Source organism: Fundulus heteroclitus, chromosome 22 (genome assembly GCF_011125445.2).
Source record: "Fundulus heteroclitus isolate FHET01 chromosome 22, MU-UCD_Fhet_4.1, whole genome shotgun sequence".
Classification (NCBI taxonomy): Eukaryota; Metazoa; Chordata; class Actinopteri; order Cyprinodontiformes; family Fundulidae; genus Fundulus; species Fundulus heteroclitus.
In genome coordinates this window covers 35140310-35164224 of record NC_046382.1, presented here as the reverse complement: position 1 = coordinate 35164224, position 23915 = coordinate 35140310, and the positions used below count along the sequence as shown (strand labels likewise).

Sequence of the window (23915 nt, the reverse complement as noted above, 5' to 3'; positions counted from 1 at the left end):
ACTTGATTGTCCATTTGCTAGCGCGCGTGAACAGGGGCGTAATGCAGCAGCTGTCTGGTGCACATTATTGCACAATGATTGCACGAAGAAAACAAAAATGATGCGACCTGCTGCAGCGCATCGACTCCTCTTCTCCCGGCCCCGTCTAGCGATCGCCACCTCCCCTTCGCCGCTATTTAAGTAGAACAATGACCATTGCAGAATTAAGTTGTATTTACCGGAGATGAAGTGTGGACTGCAAATTCTGTCGTGGTATGATGGCTCCCACAGTCTGCCTGCGCCCTTTTCATTGAAATTATCCATTTCTTTCTTCGTCCGTCCGTCCGTCCGTCGTCTTCCGCTTATCCGGGGTCGGGTCGCGGGGGTAGCAGCTTCAGTAGGGAGGCCCAGACGTCCCTCTCCCCAGCCACTTGGGCCAGCTCCTCAGGAGGAATCCCAAGGCGTTCCCAGGCCAGCCGGGAGACATAGTCCCTCCAGCGTGTCCTGGGTCTTCCCCTGGGTCTCCTCCCGGTGGGACGTGCCCGGAACACCTCACCAGGGAGGCGTCCAGGAGGCATCCTGACCAGATGCCCGAGCCACCTCAACTGGCTCCTCTCGACGTGGAGGAGCAGCGGCTCTACTCTGAGTCCTCCCCGGATGACTGAGCTCCTCACCCTATCTCTAAGGGAGAGCCCAGACACACTACGGAGAAAACTCATTTCAGCCGCTTGTATCCGGGATCTCGTTCTTTCGGTCACGACCCAAAGCTCGTGACCATAGATGAGGGTAGGAACGTAGATCGACCGGTAAATCGAGAGCTTCGCCTTTTGGCTCAGCTCTCTCTTCACCACAACGGATCGGTACAGCGCCCGCTTCACAGCAGACGCTGCACCAATCCGCCTGTCGATCTCCCGCTCCATCTTCCCCTCATTCGTGAACAAGACCCCATTTCTTTCATTTACCGTCCTTCGGTAAATGAAAGAAACGTACATCCGACTATTTGGAATGCCTCTGTGTGCAACCGGGAGCACAAGAAGTCGTAGGCATTGTTTAGATTCCAAAAATAAACTAACTAAAAGTACGCTCTAATCAGTGTTGGGCAAGCTACTTGTCCAGTGTAGTGAGCTAAGCTATCAGTTACTCAACAATAAATTAGGCTTCACTACACAAAAGCTACCACCTATAGAAATATAGCAAGCTAAGTTACACAAATGTGTTAAAAGTAGCTTAACTACATCTGAAGCTACTTAACGTTGTACCAACCTAATGTCAGATCAATTCAAAATGAGTCTGATACACTGGTTAAAACATTTATTAAAGATCAGCCAATGACCTAACACAGTGTAGACATTGCTTTATGAGCAGCATAATAAAATAAAAACTGAAATAATTACTGCTAGAAATAAAACAAAAAGGTTATTGGCCTAGTACGTGCGGTGGCGTTAATAACGTTTGGTGGCGTTTTTTGCATATTATATAATCAGGAGGTTGTCTTTTATGTGTTCAGCCATTAGATTTAAAGGTGTTTTACCCAATAGGAACACTGCAGCACCAGACACAACCCTGATCGTTGGGGAAAGGCAGAAAGAAGATGCACCATAAGCTTTTTCATATTTCTTTTGTCATTTTAAACATGAAACTACCAAAGCACAAGCCAAGTAGTAGAACTAAATGTTGAAAAGAAATTAAAAGCTAAATAAAGTAAACCAGGTCACTTAATAAAGCTGCATTTTCTGTATGCTTTATATTTATATTCACATGTTAATATTTTCAGAATTAATAATAACATTTCTGTTAAAGATTTAATTTATCTTCTGCACCAAGGGCATAAGTAGGGAGAACAAGCAGAGTGAGTTTTGTGTAATATCAGACTTTATTATTGAACTAAGCAGGATTTAGACAGGATCAGAAAGGAAGGTGCATCTTCTTTCTGCCTTTCCCCAACGATCAGGGACCTCCTGGTTGTGTCTGGTGCTGCAGTGTTCTTATTGGGTAAAACAACTTTAAATCTAGTGGCTGAGCACATAAAAGACAACCTCCTGATAATATAATAATCAAAAAACGCCACCAAACGTTATTAACGTCACCGCGCGTTCTGGCTGGAAACGCGCGGTGACGTAAAAAACGGGAACTGCGCGTTATTGTACGGACGATAATTGGCCTCATCGGCTTGCCATAACAGACAGGAGAGGCAGAGTAGAAGCTCGCGCATGAACATGTCCAACCAACAACTCAGATTGTTCACTCTGAATGTTGTTTCAAAATAGCAAACCTGGTTTAATTTCTTAGTTATGTCCTGGATTTTGTAGCGTTTGTGGACGCTACGTCGCTACTTGATCAAAAAAATAACGTCACTACAGGAAAGTTACTTGATTCATAAAGCAGTGACTCTACGGTCAAGCTACTGGAAAATGTAGTTTAACTAATAGCTTCGCTACATGTAGCGGCGCTACTGCCCATCACTGGCTCTAATTCACCCGTTTTGTCATGTAGTAGACGAGAACAGTACTGTTTTTGCCTACCAGCGGGACCCGGACGTAGCACGGATGTCACACGTGAATGGCTCTCACTGAAATAAATTTCCAGATATTTTGCTTTCATGGCTCTCTGAATCAAAAAGGTTCCCGACCCCTGACCTACATTATGAGCAGAGGTTCGCTTAATTCTCCACATGGTGACTAAAAGCCAGTTTTGCGTTGCAAATGGCTCCAAACCATTTTCCCAACTCTGACACTTTTAAGTAACTTTACATTAGTGGATTATCAGGAGAGAACTCTGTTCCAAAGTAACTGGACCATTCGGGCTTTTGTTCACTGGAACAGCTTGGCTGACACGCATGTTTTTGAGCTCCAGGTACCTGGAGTCCAAGCTCATTGGGCATGCAGCAGCCAACAATTTAATGAAGCTGGTTTAAGTAAATATTTTAGCAAACATGATTACTGACATGTTTATTCAAGTATTTGGTAAAATGGATACTCAAGTAGCAACTGTTTGATCATAGCTCGGCTGCTCTTACTATGTTTGTGGCATTCTCAGTAGTAATACCGACAACCGCCTCTTTCTTGTTGTCCCATACAGATAGCTTAAATCGGGTCCTCGTCAGTATCGACTAGAAAATATGCCTCTCAGTTTTTCCTTAGCAGGACCCCTACTCTGACATAAATTAAACTATAAAGCTCATCAAAAAATCCAAGATTTGTCTTTTTCTTGTAAATTTTGTCTAAATCTAAAGGAAAGTGTTGTAATTTGATTGTTTTTGTAGGCCATGTAACTTTTCAGGTTTTGAACAGGTGTGTAATACTGGTGTAGCGTCAGTGTGCACATGTGATGTTGCTCAGTGTTCAATGAATGCTCAGACACATGAAACATTACTGGAAATATTGGTGATGAGTTTTTTTCAGGCCTGCTTTCTTGTTAAATCTGATTGTTGCGGAGATTGGGACAAATCCTTTACACTCATTGAACTGCATTGTTTTCTCTTGATTAGGTGTGGATGTGATTCAGGTTGTGGCCACCGATGCTGACGATCCAACAACTGACAACGGCATCATCCGCTACAAAATCATCAGCCAGCAACCAGAGGAGCCCAGTAAATCCATGTTTATCATCAACCCTGTATCTGGAGGCATCAGAGTCGATGCTGCTGGACTGGACAGAGAGGTGATATTTCTGACTGTTTTCAATAGTCTGATTAATACCACAAACTGGCTTAAAGCTATAGCCAGTAGCCCGGTTCAGAAACACTTTTTCTACTGGGTAAAATGATCCTTCATCCTCGGTAGTATTCAGAAAAAGACACCAGAAAAAGTAAACCTGTAAAAGCCACAGGCCTGTAAAAACAGTCAGACACATGGCAATCATTGTGACGCACTTCTGTAATGCCAGTTAGTGTGCTCGTTCCATGCTACTTTCCTCTTGCTGGCTGCACACTTCTAGTGTTTATGTATCTGGTTAGCTTTGGTTTTAGCTGTTCATTGTAGCTCCCCTGCTCTCACCCTCCATTTTGAAAATGGCTGAGAGTCAAAGGAAGAAAGTACAAGTTTATTAGAAGAGGAAGAAATTACCAGAGTGGATTTGAAAGATTCTTCACGTGATCCCCCTGAGGAGTGGAAGAGTAGGTAGGATAGTCTTATGCATGCCCTTATTCCAAAAGTGCCTATTGTATTTCTTGGTTACATTTCTGGGAATATTGCCATCTCTACTTTTTTATTTTTATTTTAAAAACAGACTTTCTCTCAGAGAACTGACAGACTCTAGGATAGGTGTTGAAATGTCTGCAGGAAAACTGTTATGTCCCCACTCTGCTAGGAATAAGCTTCGTCAAAAAGGAAAGTTTTAAGCCTTGTCTTAAAAGTAGACTGCCACATGGACCAAAACTGGGACTTCGTTCCACATAGGACTGCAACAACGAATCGATAAAAATTGACAATTAAAAACGTTAGCGGCGAACTTCAATATTTTGTGCTGTGCGATTAATGCGTCACTCGTCATGTTGCGGAGCCATTACCTCAGCTGGGTGGGTGACTGGCTGCAGAGCGAGTTGAACGTAGTGAGGCTGAGACAGAGCAGAGGGGGTATTTTAAAACACTGCTTTTTTTGTAGTAAATTCTATAAATGACGACACGTTGCACTTCCCAAACCAAAAGTGTGTTTGTTCTGACTGTTCTGAGTGCATAAAATGGACTAAGGCTGGGAAATATGGCCAAACTATGTTTTATAGTATTCAGGAGGTAAAGAGAAATCCAACAATATAAGTTATAAAAAAACAGGTTGCCTTGAAATGTTCCATAAAATTGAAATATTACACAATGCTTAGTGGAATCACTTCAGTTTTAAAGTATAAAAACAAAAATCACAATCTGTTTATTGGATTGAAAGTCTGTATATGACAAACTAAAATCTACCGCAAATTCTAAAGTGCAGTTAACTTAGAAAGTTTGACTCTACATATAGAGAATTTCTCAAACAATTTGAGCTTAAATGTGATGATCAACAAAAATGTTGCCTTTTTAACAGGAGGTAAACTTCCAAAGCATTCAACAGATGCTGAAAATAGTTGAAATGCTGCCTAAAAAAACTACCAATCAGTGGCAGAACACAACCATCTAGTTGGTTGTTACCACTTGTTACAGTTTCATGTTCTTATCCAAAAACATGAGCCTATTCACTGAAGCAGGCTTCAGTGCAGACCTACTACAGGTAACAATGTTCCCTGCTGTGCTAAACAGCCTTTCAGAAGCTGAACTTGTGGTTTTGATGCACAGGTATTTTTTTTGCCAAACAGCTGACCCAAGGAAAGTTAACCTCTTGCACTTTCCATCATTTAAGGGGATCACTCTCACTATCGGCTGACGGACAATCTAGGTAGCTGTTTAACTCTGTCGTGATTTTCCCTGTGGGAGATGGTCCCTGTACGTCACTTACTGTTACCCTCTTAAAAAAGCTTCAGAGGGTTCTCTTTGGCAACTTTGCATCACTTGGGCCTGGAACATCTTCAGTTGATTCTGGAACTTGTGATGCTGTTTCAGCGTCCTCTAGTAGCAGCAGGGATGATTGCATTTCACCAACTGCTCTGTCTTTGATTACCATGCTCTGTTCTAAATCCATGTACCGACTGTGGAACCTTGGGTCTAGCATGGTTGCCAAATCCATTAGTTCCACAACATCTGGGTGTTGTTCATACTTGCTCAGTGGCGTAGGAATGGGGGGGAAGGGGGGCAAGTGCCCCCTCACTTTTTGGACAGGGGGGGCAAAAGGTATGTTTGTCATTTTAACTTTTTCCATTATTTTGATAAATACAACAATAAGAAAGCTATCAATATCAACAAGAAGTATTTGGCTACCTAATTAATTGATAGTGTTACTGTCATTCAATTCTTATAAATTTTTTTTCCTGATAATTAAAATTTTAATTATTTGAAGTCTACTGGTTATTTCATTATCTTTTTAATGTTCAAATTCATTATTAATTTTTTTTTTATATGGGTTAAGCTTCAGTACTCTTAGTATGTGTAAATTGTTTACATCTTGTATGACTATGTACTGCTTACTGGGACCTAGTTAATAAGTAATGTGTGGGCATCTTCTCGGTATCCAACTTTTATGAGTCTGTCCACTTAATGACCTTTTGACTCATGCGCTATAGTCACTTCCTTTAAAACCATTAAGAGAAAGAAGACAAGATTTAAACCAAGACCTAGGATAACCTGAATTTTCACAAGAACCCACCGATTCCCAGTGTAGTTGTCACGAACCAGAGAAGGATGGACCCAGTATTCAGGCCGACCAAGCAGGGTGAATGAAAAAGCAAGTTTAATGGAGGCGATCTTAAACAATACAGGGGCAGGCAAAACTCAGTGGTCAGAATTATAGTCCAAAAACCGGTACACAGAGAGGGAGTCCAAAAACAGGCAGAAAAATCAGAAACAGAGCAGGAAAATCAGGATCAGATATCAGGCTGGCTCAGATGTCAAAAAAGGCAGTTGGGTTAAATCTACAGACAATAGGGATGCTGGACCAAACTCACCAAAGGCTAGTTAGACAATGATCTGGCAGAGTGCAGGAGACAGAGGCAGATATAAGTAGAGGAGTGAACAGGTGAACAGAGTGAAACTAATTACCAGAATGGGTGGAGCTGATCAGGGGGGACAAAATGGCTGGAAGTAAACTGAAGCTGATTGGATGGTGACTGGTGAAGGGGAGTGACAGGAAGACAAAAGAATGCTGGCAGGTGAACTGAATAAAGGCTGGTGACAGAACTGATCAGAGCAGGCCAGAAGAAACTGTTAATATAAAACAAAGTACAAAATCAAACCACATTAAAACCCAAACTATTCAATTAACCAAAATTAATACATAACCTAAACCTAAGACAGAATTGATTACATGAAGAGAATTACTAAACCAAAACAGAAGTTAAACTAGACTAATCCAGAACCAAAATCAACATAAAGACCAAACCTGAGACTAAACAGAACATAAGCAAATAATAAAAACCAGAGCTAATACTAAGACAGGAGAGTGAACTAATTAAAAAGACCAACATAAACCATAACAAAACCCCAAATCATGACAGTAGTAAGTTATATTATTTTTATTATCAATAATTATGTCAAAACCATTTTACTCTGAAATCAATATTAGTAACTTTAAAGGGGAAGTCCGGTCAACGCCGAAATATCCCTCCGCCTCATAACTCGCTGCAGCTCATCGTGACAGCAGGAGCAGAGTAAACTCAGAAAGAGCCGCTCTGCCCGTATTTTCTGCAGTTCACGGTTGCAATAACTGATAACTGCTGAAAGTAGATTAGGCGATGCAGATCACCATTTTGAGCAGAGATTGGTTCTAAAGATGAGTTTTATACTCATCTTATAACATTGCAGAACCCAATCCACAAACCGTACTTGAATGCTTATTTGTTGTCTTTTTATGTCTCTAAAATGTAAAATTAGTATCAATTTAAATTTAAAGGCTTAATACCATGTCTATCCTTGTTTAAGAGGTTAAATAAATATTTTGGCATGAAAATGGATATTTATTTACAAGGGGACAGATAGGGCATTGGGACTTGCTCTACAGCCGATACCGCACAGTGACGTCACAAACTGGGAGGAGGCAGTACTGTTCTTCACCAAGATGGCGGTCCCCATAAAAGGACTTTCAAATGAAAATTACTCTTAATTAAAAAAGCCTATCATTTATTGAACAGTATGTAATAATTGTATATTTAAACATTGTTCTTTGTCTTTGAGATAATACCAAATTTAATCTGTCAATATCTGTTGCCTCTTGGGGTAGGTCTTTGTTTGGTAAATACCTCCTAAATGTTGAGAAGATAATGATGTGCCTCTAAAAAATAACTCTGAAGCCTACAGTGCTGATGTAGATGTACTGATTGCTTCTTTAATCAGCATGCTCATTAAACATGTTAAATAGGGGTGCATTTCAGTTTTCCTTGCCTATGGACCCAAAAGATTTTTTGGTTCGCTCCGCTCGCCATTTGGCTATAATACCTTATCTGTCTTATTTGCCCCCCCACATTTTAAAACCTTCCTACGCCCCTGTTGCTGTTAAATTACTCCAAAATTGAGCTTTTTATGGATTTTGTGAGCTCTATCATTTTCATTCACTAGAAGAATGCTGGTGTTGAACAGCTGAAGGACAGGTCTCAAGGATAAGATGGTGACATAGGTCAGGTCACCCAGGTCCTCTTGTTGAGTTCACAGATGCTCTGTCTGCTGAGAACTAAGACCTGAGTGATGGGCTTTTCTTGCTCCAATACTCACTGGATCATCTTCTGTCTCAACCCCCATCTTGTGAGAGATTCTGTGACGAGCTTGTGTTGAGCCGTGCCTCCCCTTTTTTTTTATTTTTATTTATTTGTTTTTTTATTTTACCTCTAGCCGTGCACACTGCTTCTTCCAACTGTTTGAGAAAGAACTCACAATCTTTTTACAAACTGTTGCTGCTCTAACAATCCTGGGATCCTTCATACTCCTCTGCAGATGGAACAGGGGCAGGGAGGATAGGAGAGAGACAGTTTGAAATCAAAATTTCAGTATTTACCATTACCCTAGCACAGGAGTTTTCAAATTCATTGAATGTGAGACTCCCCTTGGAATGGGTAAAGATAACCCCCCCCCCCCCCCCCCCCACTACCACCACCACCACAAACCTACCCCACACAGGTCCCTGCAGTAAATGCAACTTTCTTTTGGGTTCCTAGAATGCTGTGTTTCAAAAACAACTGATAGTCCAAAACATGTTTTTTTTTTGTATTTCTTTTAACAACGTACATTACTAAAAAAAGGCCTATTCATAAAATATCCATCCAAATATTTAAATTTTACGTGCTACTTTTACTGAAACATCACGGACAGAGGACTTAGTTTTAAAATTTAGCTGTCATTAGAGATTGTTTTCAACAGCAGACAAACTGAACTAAACAGACGCCAATGTCAAACTGAACTCGCGTCAACAGGAGACGTCAACTGAAATAATAATAAAAAGGATAACCTGAATTTAACAGATGTCAACACATCCATATTCCGATTTACTTTTTAGGGTAATTATACACAATTCAAACCTATTGCTATTTTAACAACCAAGCATTTAATTAGATTTTATCTCTTATCTGATGTATTTCTGATGTTTAGCACTTTGTTTTACCTCCTCTTAAAGTGCTCTTTAAATAATGATGACAATGAAACAGCCGAGCGACCGCACAGCTGTTGTTGAGCGTGGATTGAGCAGGTGCGCGCGAGCAGAGATGGAAGTGAGCGCGAGGACAGTGGGTTGAGAAGAATTTTTCAGAGTTGAGCGCGCGCCAGACCGGTTTTGAGCGTTGAGAGTTGTTTCACTGCGCGCTTGGATTGGTTCCTGCGCGCTCAAACAGAAGGCACGAATATCGCTACAAAGTTTCACAGAGTTGAGCGGCAGCACTGTCTTCTTCTGTCTTCTCGCGCCTCCCCTGTGACTCTTTGGCGCCCCCCAGGGGAGGTGCGCCTCACCTATTGAAAACCCCTGCCCTAGCACATAACAGCTGTTTTCTTTCATTGACATCCCAAGACTGGAGGAACTCCTTTAAGCCAGTCGTGATATTTTCTCCCGTGTGTTCCTCAGGAAAGTAGCTGGTCTCAAGGTTTGAGCTGTGCAGCTCCCAGTTGCTGTTAATATGGTGCACAGTTAGACTGAGGTAAGGCTACGTCCTACTTGACCATAAATCCGTGGTCGAAGCAAAAAGAATCCGCAGTTGACAGTAACGCTTGTACTTTTTCACGGTATTCTTCATACACCTCTGGGAGAGAAGTCTTTCAAAAATATTTCCTTTTCAGGAGGGCGTACCTTAGTTCTAGCTTATAAACAAGTTGAATGAAGCCTTCCTTCTCCACCGTTTGGATTGGCATCATATCTTTCTCCAAACAAATGGTAACAGCTCGAGTAATATCTTTCCAGCGTTTGCTTTTTCTGTCTGAAACTAAGGCTACGTTCACACTGCAGGCCTTGATGCTCAGTTCCGATTTTTGTGAAATCAGATTTTTTTGCGTGTCCGTTCACATTTCCAAATATATGCGACTTGTATGTGATCTACTGTGTTAACTGCATTCATACGCCTAAGTGTCCCGCATGCGCAGTAGAGGACGCGATGACGTCATACGTAGCAAGCATGCTGATTGTTTACGGAAGTAAACATGGATCATAATGCTGCAGCGTATTTTGCGTTCTTTACGTTATTCTCCAACCGGAGCCAGCACATTACCAACGCAATCTTTTTAAGAAGATCATAAAAGGAAGATGGCCAAATTTTAGTGATGTGAGCGGATTTACTGATATGGACTTCATTCATAATTTTCGAATGACAAAGGCAACCTTTATGTGCGTCTGAACGGCTCTCTTTAGCGCTTTCGCGTAAAAACACACATCTTCGGCGGCCATAGCAGTGAGTAAACGCGTTGCCGTGGGGCTGTATTGACTTGCAACAGGTGCTTGTTACCGCACAATAGCCAACCTTTTTTTTTTTTTTTTTTTTTTTTTTTTTTTAGCCAACCTCTTTAGCATAGCCAGGTCCACCGTTGGTGACATTTGTCAAGTATCGATGACGTACAGGTCGGATAAATGCGAGCTGGCCGTACTTTGAAAAGATCTTATACGTATTGGATTCAAGACCACATATCCAAGCGACCTGGGTCACATTTGAAAAAATCTGATCTGTGTTGTTCAGACTGTCATGAAAAGATCAGACACAGGTCGCATATGGGCAAAACAATCGGAATTGGGTCACTTCAGGCTGCAGTGTGAACGTAGCCTAAGACAAAATAAGATAGCTCAGCATGGCATTGCAAAGTCTCTTAGCAGTTGTATTCGGTGTTAGCTCCTGAGCTTTCGGGCTTTAAGACTCTCCTCGCACAGAATCGGGTGCTGGTGCTTGAGATGGTGAAATAAATTAGAGGTAATTCCCCCTTTTGATATTACAGGCTTCTTGCACTCTTTGCATATTATTGTAGTCTGTTCTATATCTGGTTGTTTGTAGCCAAAATAATTCCACACCACCAAAGTAGCTCCTTTTTTGGGAATTAAATCAGCGTTAACGCTACCATCCATGTTTGCCTTCACCTTTACAACTTCAAGCACGTGCTGCACGACCAACGTGGGCGTAATCCGTTACGTGATGGAGTGAAATGCCAATTTTCCCCACGAAAATTGGCATATCATGATGTAATCATGATATGCCAATTTTCCCCGGGACCAAAAAACTTACCAGTATCATTGTAAATGATATGGCCAACCCCACCAGAATATTGCCAAAATGTTGGCAATATTCTGGGGGTGAAAAAAGGAAACCCTGTAAACCTGTTTATTTTTTACCAAGACATGCCATATTAAAGCGTTTGGTATGAACACACCTTGAGGGGGACATGCCAACACCGAAAAGTTGTTTGTGTAGGCTGCATATTTGGTCTGTCTTTTAAAGCTTTGGTTCTCATTCTCTGTTAGCATGGTGACATCTGTTCTTTTCTCTATTTTTCATTCCACAGTGTTGCTGATTTTAACAGTTGGAAACCATGCCTCATCAGTCTGTTTTGTCATCACTCATCCTAGAAATGCAACTTGGCCCTCATCATCCTCATTAGCAATCAGGATTTTTCCTACAGCTCCAGATAGACACACCCTTGCATAATCTCTAATGCAATTTCTTTGCATTAGTTGCATAATGATAATCTAGTTTTCTTTTCAATGTATTCAATTTAGTGGCATCCTCTTCACTGAGCTGCAGTGAAGTCATCACATTCTCTGCTTTGTCTCCCATTGTCTAACTAGGTTTTCCTCACTGTTGCTTTAGCCCAGTGACCTTTTACATCCACACAGGGTCATGTATGTCGCATAGCGCTGACACCATCTGATTGTCATAGCTGAAATTAAGACTTTATTGTTACAGTCCGTTATTGTTACATTTTGGTGAGTCTGTGTGAACTGTAGCCTCAGATTCCTGCTCAGGATTGGTGCCTGGTGTAATCATTTGCTGCTGTAGCCCATCTGCTTCAAGGTTCATTGTCTTATACGTTCAGTGATGGGATTCGGCAAACCTTTGTCCTCATACACGAGTTTTCACAAATCCATTTCTTATGTTTAAGGGCAGGTATGAAATGCTCAGATCAGCCAGTCTGGCACCAACAACCACTCTATTGCCCTTTTTCCACCAGCCCTACCTGAATCCGCTCAAGTACTCCACCTTTAATCAACACGTTTTTTTATTCCAACTGGCCTTGAAATTTCTGGAAGAGGGGAAACACCTTTGCTCCGTCTACTCTCAGAGCACAGGGACAGCAGCTCCGCTTTTCCCCTCACTGGTTAAAAAAAAATTGGTTTACGGCCACTGATCAAACCACTGTGTTTGTAAAATGAGAGCCTTGTTAAATCCGCGGATCAGATGCATAGAAACATGGTGTCATTTTCCTTTTTTTTTTTTTTTTTTTTTCCCCAGGCAGGGTCTTTAATATAAATTTTTCACTCTTCAGTTTTAGAGCCTGGTCAACCGAGGCACTGGAAAAGGGGCCTAAATTCAAAGTTAATGAAATGACCTATATTGACCTAATGCCTTAAATACATTCAGTTGATTTCATGTAATGCGGTACCGCGCGCGAGCTATTTTTAGAAACACAACGTCACAATGACGTCACATCACGTGGTACGCAGTGGGGCAAACTCCGGAAAGCCGCCGCTGCTTTGCTTTAAAAGAGACGTGCGTTAGCCTAGGTTTTACTCGGTAAACGACTGCTTTTTTCAAATCTAAGACCATGGTTTTTAAACATTGTTGCTATTGAACGTGCAACAGCGACTCGAGGTACGCTGATCGGCCGCATATGAAGGATGTTTTCTTCAAGACTGCCAAGGAGAAATGTGTGCGCTGGGACCGGGGCGGTCGGCCTACACAACAGTTCAACCCGGAAAAAGTTACCAAATTCAAGTACATATGTAGCAAGCATTTTGTCGGAGGAAAGGGCCCAACCGAAGAACATCCTGACCCAATTCCAGCGACATCAAGTCAAGGTAAGAGTATTTTGGTGGCCGACATGTTAATAAAGTAGCGCCTGCTACCATGACAGCATATAGGCTATCATGGTAGCAGGCGCTAACATGATAGCCTGCTACCAGGATAGCTTACTCAAAAACATTTCAAATGAGACAAACATTAAACATATACCCATTCCTGGACGGTGATTGCAAACAACAACAACAAAAAAAAACGGCCGACGCCGCCATGATCGCCGCGCAGGAAAAAAAAAACAAAGCTTACCGTTCATCAACTCGGCCAGTTTTCCAGTCTTTTTAAGCCCTCGAACCTCAAGCCATCGTTTGAGCTGAAGGTTGGTGTGTTCTTCGACAGTGCGACCAGTAATCCGTGTGCCTGGGACATCGTCTTGGGAAAGTTTAACGGCTGTAAAGTCGGTCATATCGCTGTTTCTGTTGCGCTTGTAATAGCTGGGTTATCCGTGCTTTCTCTCCTGTATGCCCTACCTAAGCGGCAAAAGGGGCGTTGCTCTTGAGACGGTGACGTCACGTGCGCGGTACCGCATTGGCTGACTTGGTAGCTCATAAATGAAGAATGTATCAAATATCTCGTGTTTCAATTCATTCATAGATGGTAGGGGTGGAAAGGTACCAAAAATCTAGGTTCGATGTGTTCCTTAAATGTGAAGTCAATTTGTTACGTTTCATTCAAGAGAAACAAACGATATGCTCAATTTCATAAATAAAAATGATGTGCATTGGGCAATTAGAATTTTTCAATCATTATACAACAAAAGAATTTAAATTGTCACTATTGCTTATCAGGGATTATTGAGTAGGAATGTGCTGATAATTTAAAGAATAAAGTTAAAATCTATGGATTTAGTTTGATATCTAGATGGTCCAGTTTGAACTTTACTTGAGTGCCATGTTCATTTTGACACCATATCGTAGTCATATTAGGGCTGTCTTTATACTAAAGTTTTCTAAGTCTAAGAACAGTTTGATAACATCAGGCTGTCAGTAGATTTACTGACGTTCACTTATGCTGTCCAGCTTGTCTACTCCTGCACAGCACCAGACACAGGAGCATTTCTGACCTTTTTTCAGTTACTCCAAAATATTACCGAGTCTGTCCTAAGGTCCTTTCCTGGGTTATTCTGCAAGCACAGCTAGCTTCAGGGCCTGTCAGCGTAATCTTGGTTTTAATCTTTTTCTAAAGTAAACAAAACAACCTTTTGCCTTGTCTGCTAAGGAAGATTGCAAAGGATCCTGCCTGGGTGGTCTTACCTGTTACCAGAATGTTAAACTCCTAACAGCAGCTAAATGCTTGGATTCTCTGCCGGGATTATTCCAGTGTCTCCACTTCAACGAGGGGACACGAGCTGAATCGATCATCTCCACCATTAATGACAAAATCCTCATCACAGTGAGGGGGTGATTTTTATAGAGGCTTCCTTTTTGGTTTGCTGATCTCCAGAAACTAGTTGAACCAGTCTTAGATGTTGTGACTTTGCCTAAACTTTGTTGTTCAGGAGTTTCTGAAGTCTTTTGTGACTGACGAGACATATTGGAGAAAATATTAACACATACTACAGTTATTGAATATTTGAGATTTTATGACGTGAAATCAGGTTATTGCTGCTGTGTGTAAGATGAGGCAACAGGGAAGCTCCTAAGGCTACATGAAGCTGATAGCTTCCAACAACTCCTCTGAGAGCTGAATTGTATGATGCTGCCTGGACATCTGAAAGCAGTATATATCAGGACTACGTACAACAAAAGGCTGGCGTGGGTTGTCCAAAGAGGACTTTGGATATTTACTGAGATCAGCTTTATGCAGCTCAACATAGAGAAGAGCTGCTGGTAACAGCCAGCTGCTTCTCCAATAATATTAACATCGCAGCCAGTCAGTTTCTAGCCTTGCTTGTGTTTCTGCCAGTTGGTGTTGCTCCACACACAGTGCATAATGTTCCCCTCTGTTTTTCATACTTCCTGGTGTCCAACTGTTCCCATCACTCCAGCAGCTTCTTCCTTCAGTCTCTAGGGAGAACCACCACTGGAGACCTTGACCTCTGCTTTGAGCTACAAATGCATGTACCGTTCAACAGCCCTAATTTATGGTTGAACAGGATTTTCTTGGTTATTTTTTTCATGTAAAGGTAAATGTTGTAATTTCTCAACTCAAGTTCTATGTGCTATATTTCTCAGAATAAACTATATACTGCATGTTGAAACCTAAACCTGTTCAAGTTTTTCTTGAAGCATCTAAGTTCTGGAGGGAAAAATCTGTGCTGTTGCACTGAAAGTAGTATAGAGTATTTTAGAGTGTCTTACAGCTCAGTGATGGCCAACTGTCTGTCTTGTTAATATCACATAACAGAAATTCCCTCAGTACAAACTGAGAGTGCAGGTAGCAGACTTGGAGGGAGAAGGGTTGACTGGATACACTGACGTGATTATCAAGGTGACGGACAGCAACGATCACGCTCCAGCCTTTACAGAACCCTCTGTAAGTAACACACACACACACACACACACACACACACACACACACACACACACACACACACACATGACTGTGTGCTTTTAATCTGCTGTTCATTTATTGTGGGAGGCCATTAGGGGTGGGTATCTTTTCACATTTCAGTGTTGTAGTATGGCTGTCATCTAGAAGCTGTGTACTGAGCTGCAGTGGAGCAAAACCACAATAGTAAAAGGGACAAAGTCATGGAGGTGGCAACATGAAGTGGTCCAAGCTGAGTCCAGTGTGGGATTATTTCTTTACTGTTTGACGACAAGGATGTACAGGATGCGTTCTGCCTGGCGGAACAGGGTCAACTTCTCAACCAAAACTCACTGATGTGCTCAGAAGGCAAGAAATACAGAGAATTGTAATAGAAAAAGACACCAAAAGAATGGTTGATGGTGAGGTCTTTTGTGGGAATTTAGGGTTTTATACATTTTATTTTATTAAACCTATTTTTCTATTCAGTACAAAGTTCCTGTTTTATAAATGTATCCAAGTTTAATAATGTGTGATTTTTGTAGTAACAGTTTATTGTGCCATTTGTATTAAATACTGACTGAACAAATTTGATTTGCCTCTTTTAAAATTCAGCATATTAAAAAAAATTCCATGTTATGGAAAGACACTCTTGTTACAAGAGGAGAAAACTAGGGCTATTAATAAAATGGGTGCTTATCAATTAAGCGTTAGTGAATTGATAAGATCCACCAACCTTAGATTATCTCCTAACTTTCATTCCTAGTCCACATAGATGGATAAATTAAACATACAAGGTTTATAAAGAGTAATTTCATCTAATGTATATGTGGCCAGTGAATTATTATTCCTGTTGTTGTGCGGTGAACAACTTTGAGGACGTCCTCTATATTGTCTCAGTATGCAGCAACAGTAGAAGAGAATAAAGCGGATGCTGAAGTAGTTCGGATGTCGGTGACAGACGGTGATGAGCCACATTCTCCAGCCTGGAATGCAAAGTTCAAAATCATTGATGGAGATCCTGGAAAACTTTTTACTGTGAAAACATCAGAAACTAATAGACAAGAAGGCATCATTACTACAGCTAAGGTAGGTGGAAAAGCTGTTTTTTTGTTATTATTGTTTGAACCTAGTTTTAAACTTTTTACACAATTGTATTGACTAAAGTTACATTTAGTAGCAGCCTGATCCGTTAATTTCTGATCAGTTAACTTATTATGTTCTTTCTTCCATTGAACCAGGGGCTTGACTTTGAGAAAACCAGTAAGCACACTCTACTGGTGATGGTGGAGAATGAGATTCCTTTTGCTGTTTCGTTGCCCACTTCCACTATTACAGTGGTGGTGACTGTGAAGGACGTCAATGAACCTCCCATCTTTGAACCAGAAACGAACACTGTGTCCAAAAAAGAGGATCTTGCTGAAGGCAGCACAGTGGTGTGGTACACAGCTTCTGATCCAGACACTGCACGCAAACAGAAAGTCATGTAAGCAACCTGGAAATCTTCACACTTAGTCACAACATAAGTTGAATTAATGTTTTTACATTTAGTGCTTGTAAAGCCCAGCCATATAATTTATTACATATATATGTAGATATGTGTATGTATGTATGTATGTTTATATGTGTGGTTTTCCTAATGTTCAGGTACAAAGTGATCCGTGACCAGGCTGGCTGGTTTAATGTTGATGAGAACACTGGTGAGATTAAATTGAGAAGCCGAATGGACAGAGAATCCCTGTTTATCAAGGATGACAAATACACAGCACTTATTGGTGCTTATGATGACGGTAGGTGTTTCAGTTGTCTTGTTCTTCGTTGGTTTTAGAAGAAGTCTTTATACATCACTTTTTAGAGGAATGTGGATTTATATCTTTGGTTTGAGATAAAACTGTTAATCTTGGCCTAAACCGTGCTGTGTATGGGCTCAAGACACGGAGAGCGAAGCCGCTCCCTCTCCATACATTTCCTATGGAACTTGTGCAATGAGGCAACAGTTGCCTGCCCAGCAGTATACCTGGATCACCCGTGAGGTCCGCTCTTAAAATAATGATATTCTGCAGGCTGTTTCTTTGTCTGTGATATAGGATGAGCCCAGTGGTATTTTTCTTTTATATAGTAGACATAAAAGCAATATTTCAGTTAATTCCAGCAAATTTTTGTGTTGGGGACTATTTGAAATTATCGAAAGGCCTCCAATTTCATAACCAATAGAAATTGCTGGGAAACCAGCGATTCAAAAACGCTACCGTCACTGCCGTATCCCGTTTGTTGGGTCTCCACCAAGGTGGCGATGAAAGTCATTAGCTGCTGTCGTTTCACTCCCCTGTGTCGAGCCCATGAGAAAGTTGTAACCTGTAGCACTTGTGAATTCCTCAACCTTTTCATCAGGAGGAGATTTTGGAGTTCTTCCTAAGATTATTGAAGGTGTCCACATGATTGCTCATGCCTCACTGTTGTATGCTTCCCACCTCTCCAGATCAACTACCAGCCACAGGAACTGGCACTCTGGTCGTTGTGCTTGAGGATGTCAATGACAACGCTCCCATCATTGAGGAACGAGAAATCAAAGTATGTAACCCCCCAATTTATAGTTTAATCCCTTTTATATAAGAGGAAATTTTTAAGTGTGCTGTAACATGATCTGTACCAATGTTTTAAATCCATTTTTTTCCACAGGTGTGCAACAAGAATCCAGATTCTCTGCTGCTCACGGTAACAGACAAAGATGGACCAGGCTTTACTTCTCCATACAGCGTCAGTTTGCTTGACTCTGCGAAGGCTGACTGGACTGCTAGGATGAACAACACCAGTACGTACACTAGCAGTGGGTTATATGGACTTACAATAGAAGCAACACAATACTGTGAAATCATTTTTATAGTCTACACTGTTGCAATTATATCAAATGTCTATAGAATTTTCTTTCTAAAATTCTGTAGAGGGTCAGGGGCTTGCAGACAAAACTCTAAACACAAAACCTGCCAATAGAAATACTCAAAATAATTAAAGGAACGCTCTTATGGAGTATATCAGATTGTGGAGTTTGCACACATTTTTGAAAAGTTTTAATTGTATATTTTTCTATTGCAGAAACGGGAATTATCCTGACTATGAACAGAGAGCTGGAAAGTAGAGCGTACAACGTTGGCATGAATGTTTTTGACTACCAGGGTCTGTTTCAGGCCAACACAGTCACAGTTACTGTATGTGACTGCTCTGGAACAGATGTGAAGTGCCTCGGTAAAATTGCAGGTGGCTCCAAACTCCCCGTCATCATGGGAATACTTGGCGGCATCCTGCTGCTACTCAGTGAGTTTGAAATTCTAATGCGTTTTTCGATAAATACAGGTTCACTAAATGAAAGTTATGGTTCAAAGAAAAAAAATGCTACGTTTGTCATTTAGAAGGGACTGAACAGAACATCATTGTTCAACTGTACAGATGGATTAAATACAACATTTTAAAGTCTGAAATTGTTTTCCTGTCAAATTGGTTCTAGGAGGGTTATGTAATAGTTTATAGAAATACTGTTTTCATGAATTCATCAGATGATGATGCTGGTGACTTTTATTGATTTGTAACTGATGCTAATAAAATGGTATCATACACTTGGTATTATAAGCCATGTTCAGATCTGACATGCGGCCTGAGCTGCTTCTCCCTGTATTAGTTTCAGTCTTGAGTAGGGTCAGATCTGTAGATGGTGCCATCTGTCCAGGTTTGACCGGGTCACTCAGGATGGATTTTGTGAGCTATGGATCAAATGTTTCATTAGATAAAGACTGAAACAAGTAGGATGTATGATCCATTCAGGACTATCCCCTCAAAGCTTCACAGAATTGTTTTGGTCTTGGAAATGAGATGCCATGTAAAGTTAATGTTCTTTCAGTGCTGGTCCTCCTGCTGCTTCTGTTGACAAAGCAAAAGAAGCCAGTGAAGGAACCGTTTTTACTCCAAGATGACTTCAGAGACGACATCTTTTACTATGATGAGGAGGGAGGTGGAGAGGATGATCAGGTAGAGGCTGCTTCTGCTACAGTCGGGACCAATACACTAAAACATTGTGTACATAGAATTAATTTTTTACATCTGGCTTTGTGCATTTGAAAATTATACATTTTATATCACATTCAGTGAGCTTTTCTGGGGATTTAATCCAGTGAAAAATAGGACTTAGATTTTTGTGGTCTAAAAGGAGGTCTCTGTGTAGAGAAACAAATGTTACATTTCTCTCCATCAGGACTATGATCTGGGTGTTCTCCACCGTGGTTTGGACAACCGTCCAGAGGTGTTCAGGAATGATGTGGCTCCAGTTTTTTTGCCAGCACCTGTATACAAGCCTCGGCCTGCCAACCCAGATGACATCGGAAACTTCATTGATGATGTGAGCTCAGAACAATACAGAATAACTTATTTCTGTGTTGAAAAATTAGCTTGTAAACATACATGGCTCAAAAAAATTAAAGGAACAGTTCTTAATCAGAGTATCAAGTTGGTTAAACTTCTGTATTGTTGATCTGGTCAGGTCATTAGTAAGGAGGGTTGTTGATCGGTGTTGGCTGATCTGGTGTTAATGAGATTAAAAACAGCTGCACTAAAGCAGCAACAACCCCAAAAATAGGAATGGTTCTGCAGGTGGAGGCCACAGAAATCACATCAGTTTTGCATTAGACCAGGATCGGTGTCACTACTAATACCATGAGGCGATATCTGGAAACTACACAGGTTAGACAGACAGTCCAACTCCACCAGGATACCCCATCTATAAGGGCCATCACTAGAAGCTGTGCTGTGTTTTGCAGCACAGTCTCGGGGGCATGAACAAGATTCCACAAGACAGGCAGTTACTCTAGAAGAGCTGTACAGGGCTGTTAGAGGTCCTTAACCCATCAACAGGACCGAGATCTGCTCCTTTATTCAAGGAGGAACAGGCTCAGTTCTGCCAAAAAAGTGATCTCCAGTAGGCCACATGAGTAAATATCTGACCTAACCCTAACCCAAAGAAACAGACTTTATGCGGGCAGTCTGAGGGACGGTTTCCTGTGCTTACTGCCTCCGGTAGATGAGAGCAGGCTCACTGCTGCAGTGAAAACGATGCTGCCTGCAACAATGTTCAGCATGATCGGTTTGGTGGTGGGTCCGTTTTGGTCTGGGGAGGCATCTCCATGGAGGGATGCATAGACCTATACAAGATAAACGATGGTGCTCTGACTTGGCCTGTTCAGCCAGACTGACTTAAGGTATAAACATGGTACATCATTCTGGAAAGCAGCTGGTAGAGCCCAATTTAAAAGGCGGGGTAAGGCTAACAGTGTCACCGGAAATGGGGTAGAGCCAATTACATACAGATGTGACTCAAACTCCAAGCATCATGCTCTGTTTTAATTCCTAGTGCAGCCAGTTGTTGAGGTTTTAAAGATATATCCAGTTCACTCAGGACATAATAAAGGGCATCAATAAAACATTGTTTGCTGTGATGTGGTTGCCATCTTGACTGTTATAGTTACAGAAAAGCACTGCTGCATTATGGGTAAAGAGTGACGAATCATAAACTCCCCCCTCCTGTGCTGTGATTGGTCTGGTAAGTTTTAGACCCGAGAGTCTGGGTATTCAATACGCAGTTCGTCGGTCTGGCTGGAAAAGGCTAATACAGTAGGCTTTTTTACATTTGAGAATGGGTGTTTTCAAAGTGTTCCTTTAATTATTTTGAGCAGTGTATTTTTTTTAAGATGCACTCAATAGTTACTCACACTATTTAGTATATAGAGTTACATTTGTGAAATATCAAACATGTTTTGCTCTTCGTGACCCAGAACCTGAAAGCAGCAGATAGCGACCCAACTGCTCCTCCCTATGACTCCCTGCTGGTGTTTGATTATGAAGGAGGGGGTTCTGAAGCGGGAAGCCTCTCATCTCTAAATTCATCAAGCGATGGAGACCAGGATTATGACTGCCTGAACGACTGGGGCCCTCGCTTCAAGAAACTGGCTGACATGTATGGAGGAGATGACGCGCTGTAAATGTACAAACGCTGGTGAAAATGGCTGCATGCAGTTTAACTGCACTTAAATTCCTCACATCAGTGAGATTTGGCTTGTGATCTTTACTTCAGTCCCATTGGCAGTTAGGAGCCACTGCAAAGAAGCTAAAGAATAAGTTTGTTTTTATGAGTTTTCTCAGTGTCTTTCTGCTGCTTTTTTAGGCAAACAAAAACATTTTTTTTTTAATCCTTTTTGGTTTTTAGTTTACTAGTTATACTGGCCTTAAACATTCAAAGGCTTGCAGTATCGCTGACAAAATCTGTGTGAAAATGGCAACATGTGATTTATCTATTGTGTATTTTTTTTATCTTTGGGGTTTTATATTTTTTTTGCATGGATGAGTAATACTCTAGAAATCATATAAAATGAGTGACTCAGCCACGGGTGACTATGTAACTATGGTCTGTTGTACTGCTTTACTAAATCTCGACGCAATTATTTCTATTGTACTATACTGAACGTGCATTTTTTTATTTTATATGGTCATTACATGTTGTACTTGTGTATGGTGTATTTGTTTTAGAGAATTAATACTTTGACAACCAAATGTTTTGAACTGTTTTTTTTTACTATATTAGAAATCCATGGTAAATGCATGAAAGCAAATAACTTCAATCTTTTAACTACCGCATGGAAATTAAACACTGACCAGTTTTGAAAGAACTTTCCAAAAATATTAAATACTTTTATTTTAATGAAAAGTATACCAACATTTATTTTTGTCTGGTTTAGGAAAAAAGGAGTTAAAATATGTAACTTGATTAGTGACTAATTGAGCGAGTCCGTTTATTTTTTTTCTAAATGGGAATTAGCGACAAACTTGGTACAACCCTGGATGACTTTCTCCTAATGGGATGTTTCTCAAATTATGTTACATTTGCCCGGAGACAGCCCAGGTTTCGTGGAGGTAGCACAAGCGGAGTACAATCTACAATGGCACCAACCATAATACTTATCATTTTGGTAGATGATGGCGTCCCGAGAGGTAAATTTAAACCTGCTTAAATCAAGAAAACCCAGCATAGAACAGCTTAAACGTTGGTTGAAATGTAGAGACCTCAAAATCAGTGGAAAGAAACAAGATCAATTGCAAAGAAACCCAGTGAATTTGTGTAGAATTACAGCTATTGAGAAATATGTATATATTAGGGCTGTCAGTTTTAATGTGTTATTAGCACGTTAACTTTGTTATACCATAATGCTGAAATGTGTGTTGCACGTCAAAACACACAGTTCCCTTTATTTTAATTTTTTTGGCCCGCAGCGCTCTCCGGACTGTTTCTTTAACCCTTTGCGCTTTCCATAGTTCCAACAATGCTAAGTGTGCGGTAGCATAACAGACTCGCACTTACTATTGCCAAGTCCGCTTATTATAAGCGACTTTGCACTTTTTTTCTAAAGTCGCTTGTAAATTCTGAGTCTTTTTTTAGGCTCGTTTCTGAAAGTGAAGTCGCTTATATGGGCTCTAAAATAAGTGATGATAAACAGGAGTTATAAAGAGACCTGCTTGCAGTGCTGCATTACAGACACCATGAGTATAACCAGCTGAAATATGCCTCTACCTGATTAAGTGCTGGAGAGCATTGGCTGGGTCTTTTCTACTCTAGACTGACAAAGGAGTCGACAGGAGTAAAGACGGAGAGAGCAATGTTGCTCGTATTTTCTGCTGTTTACGGTTGCAATAACCGGTGATAACTGCTGAAAGTAGATTACATGGTGCAGATAACCATTTTGAACAGAGATTAGTTCTGGAGACGAGTTTTTACATGCTGATAACGTTGCAGAAACCGAACCCATAAACCGTACTTTAATTCTCCATATTTGACAAACTAATACTGAGTCATGTTGCCAAATGAAGTACCCTGGAGTTACAATGTCAGCACATGCAAGCTGTGCTAAACAGTCTCTTTCAAGGATATTAAGGTCCTGCCCCAGTTGCAAGCAAAGTGTAAGACTCTGGAATGACCTGGAAATTTTAAACCTTTTCTAGGCTTCAAAAATAAAAGTGTATGAACGTGGATATAAACAACATACAAAAAAATATGAAGAAATCATTGTTGGCGTAAAAGCTCAGGATTAGATGTGAGTGAAAAAAATTAAAATGTATTTATGTTGATACGTAATACCATGTCTATCTTTAAGAGGCAAAAGAATATTTTGGCATGAAAACATTTATTTACACATCAGATTTTAACATTTTATGGTACCAGGAGGTTGTTGTGCAATTATATACTGTTTAAAGTTATTTAATGTTTCATAAATAACTCTCTGTTAAGTATTGTCTGGTGACGATCAGCTCTTAAGCTGATATCAAGACAACGGTTGAAAGGGATGAATTCGAGCACTAGCGATCTTTTAACAGCAAAACCTGCACACAC

At 40.8% G+C, this 23915-nt stretch overlaps 1 protein-coding gene across 1 annotated transcript in view; it reads left to right on the top strand.

The window, feature by feature from the left end:
• Positions 1–21976, top strand: part of LOC118557070 (B-cadherin-like) — a 29031-nt gene extending 7055 nt beyond the window's left edge. The window contains exons 7-17 of the mRNA XM_036126081.1: positions 3467–3639; positions 15371–15499; positions 16394–16582; positions 16735–16979; positions 17141–17283; positions 17973–18064; positions 18173–18305; positions 18587–18805; positions 19386–19513; positions 19737–19880; positions 21310–21976. Coding sequence (XP_035981974.1) covers positions 3467–3639; positions 15371–15499; positions 16394–16582; positions 16735–16979; positions 17141–17283; positions 17973–18064; positions 18173–18305; positions 18587–18805; positions 19386–19513; positions 19737–19880; positions 21310–21516 — 1802 coding nt within the window. The 3' untranslated portion in view covers positions 21517–21976. The remainder of the gene's footprint in view (positions 1–3466; positions 3640–15370; positions 15500–16393; positions 16583–16734; positions 16980–17140; positions 17284–17972; positions 18065–18172; positions 18306–18586; positions 18806–19385; positions 19514–19736; positions 19881–21309) is intronic.
• The last annotated feature ends 1939 nt before the right edge of the window (positions 21977–23915 follow it).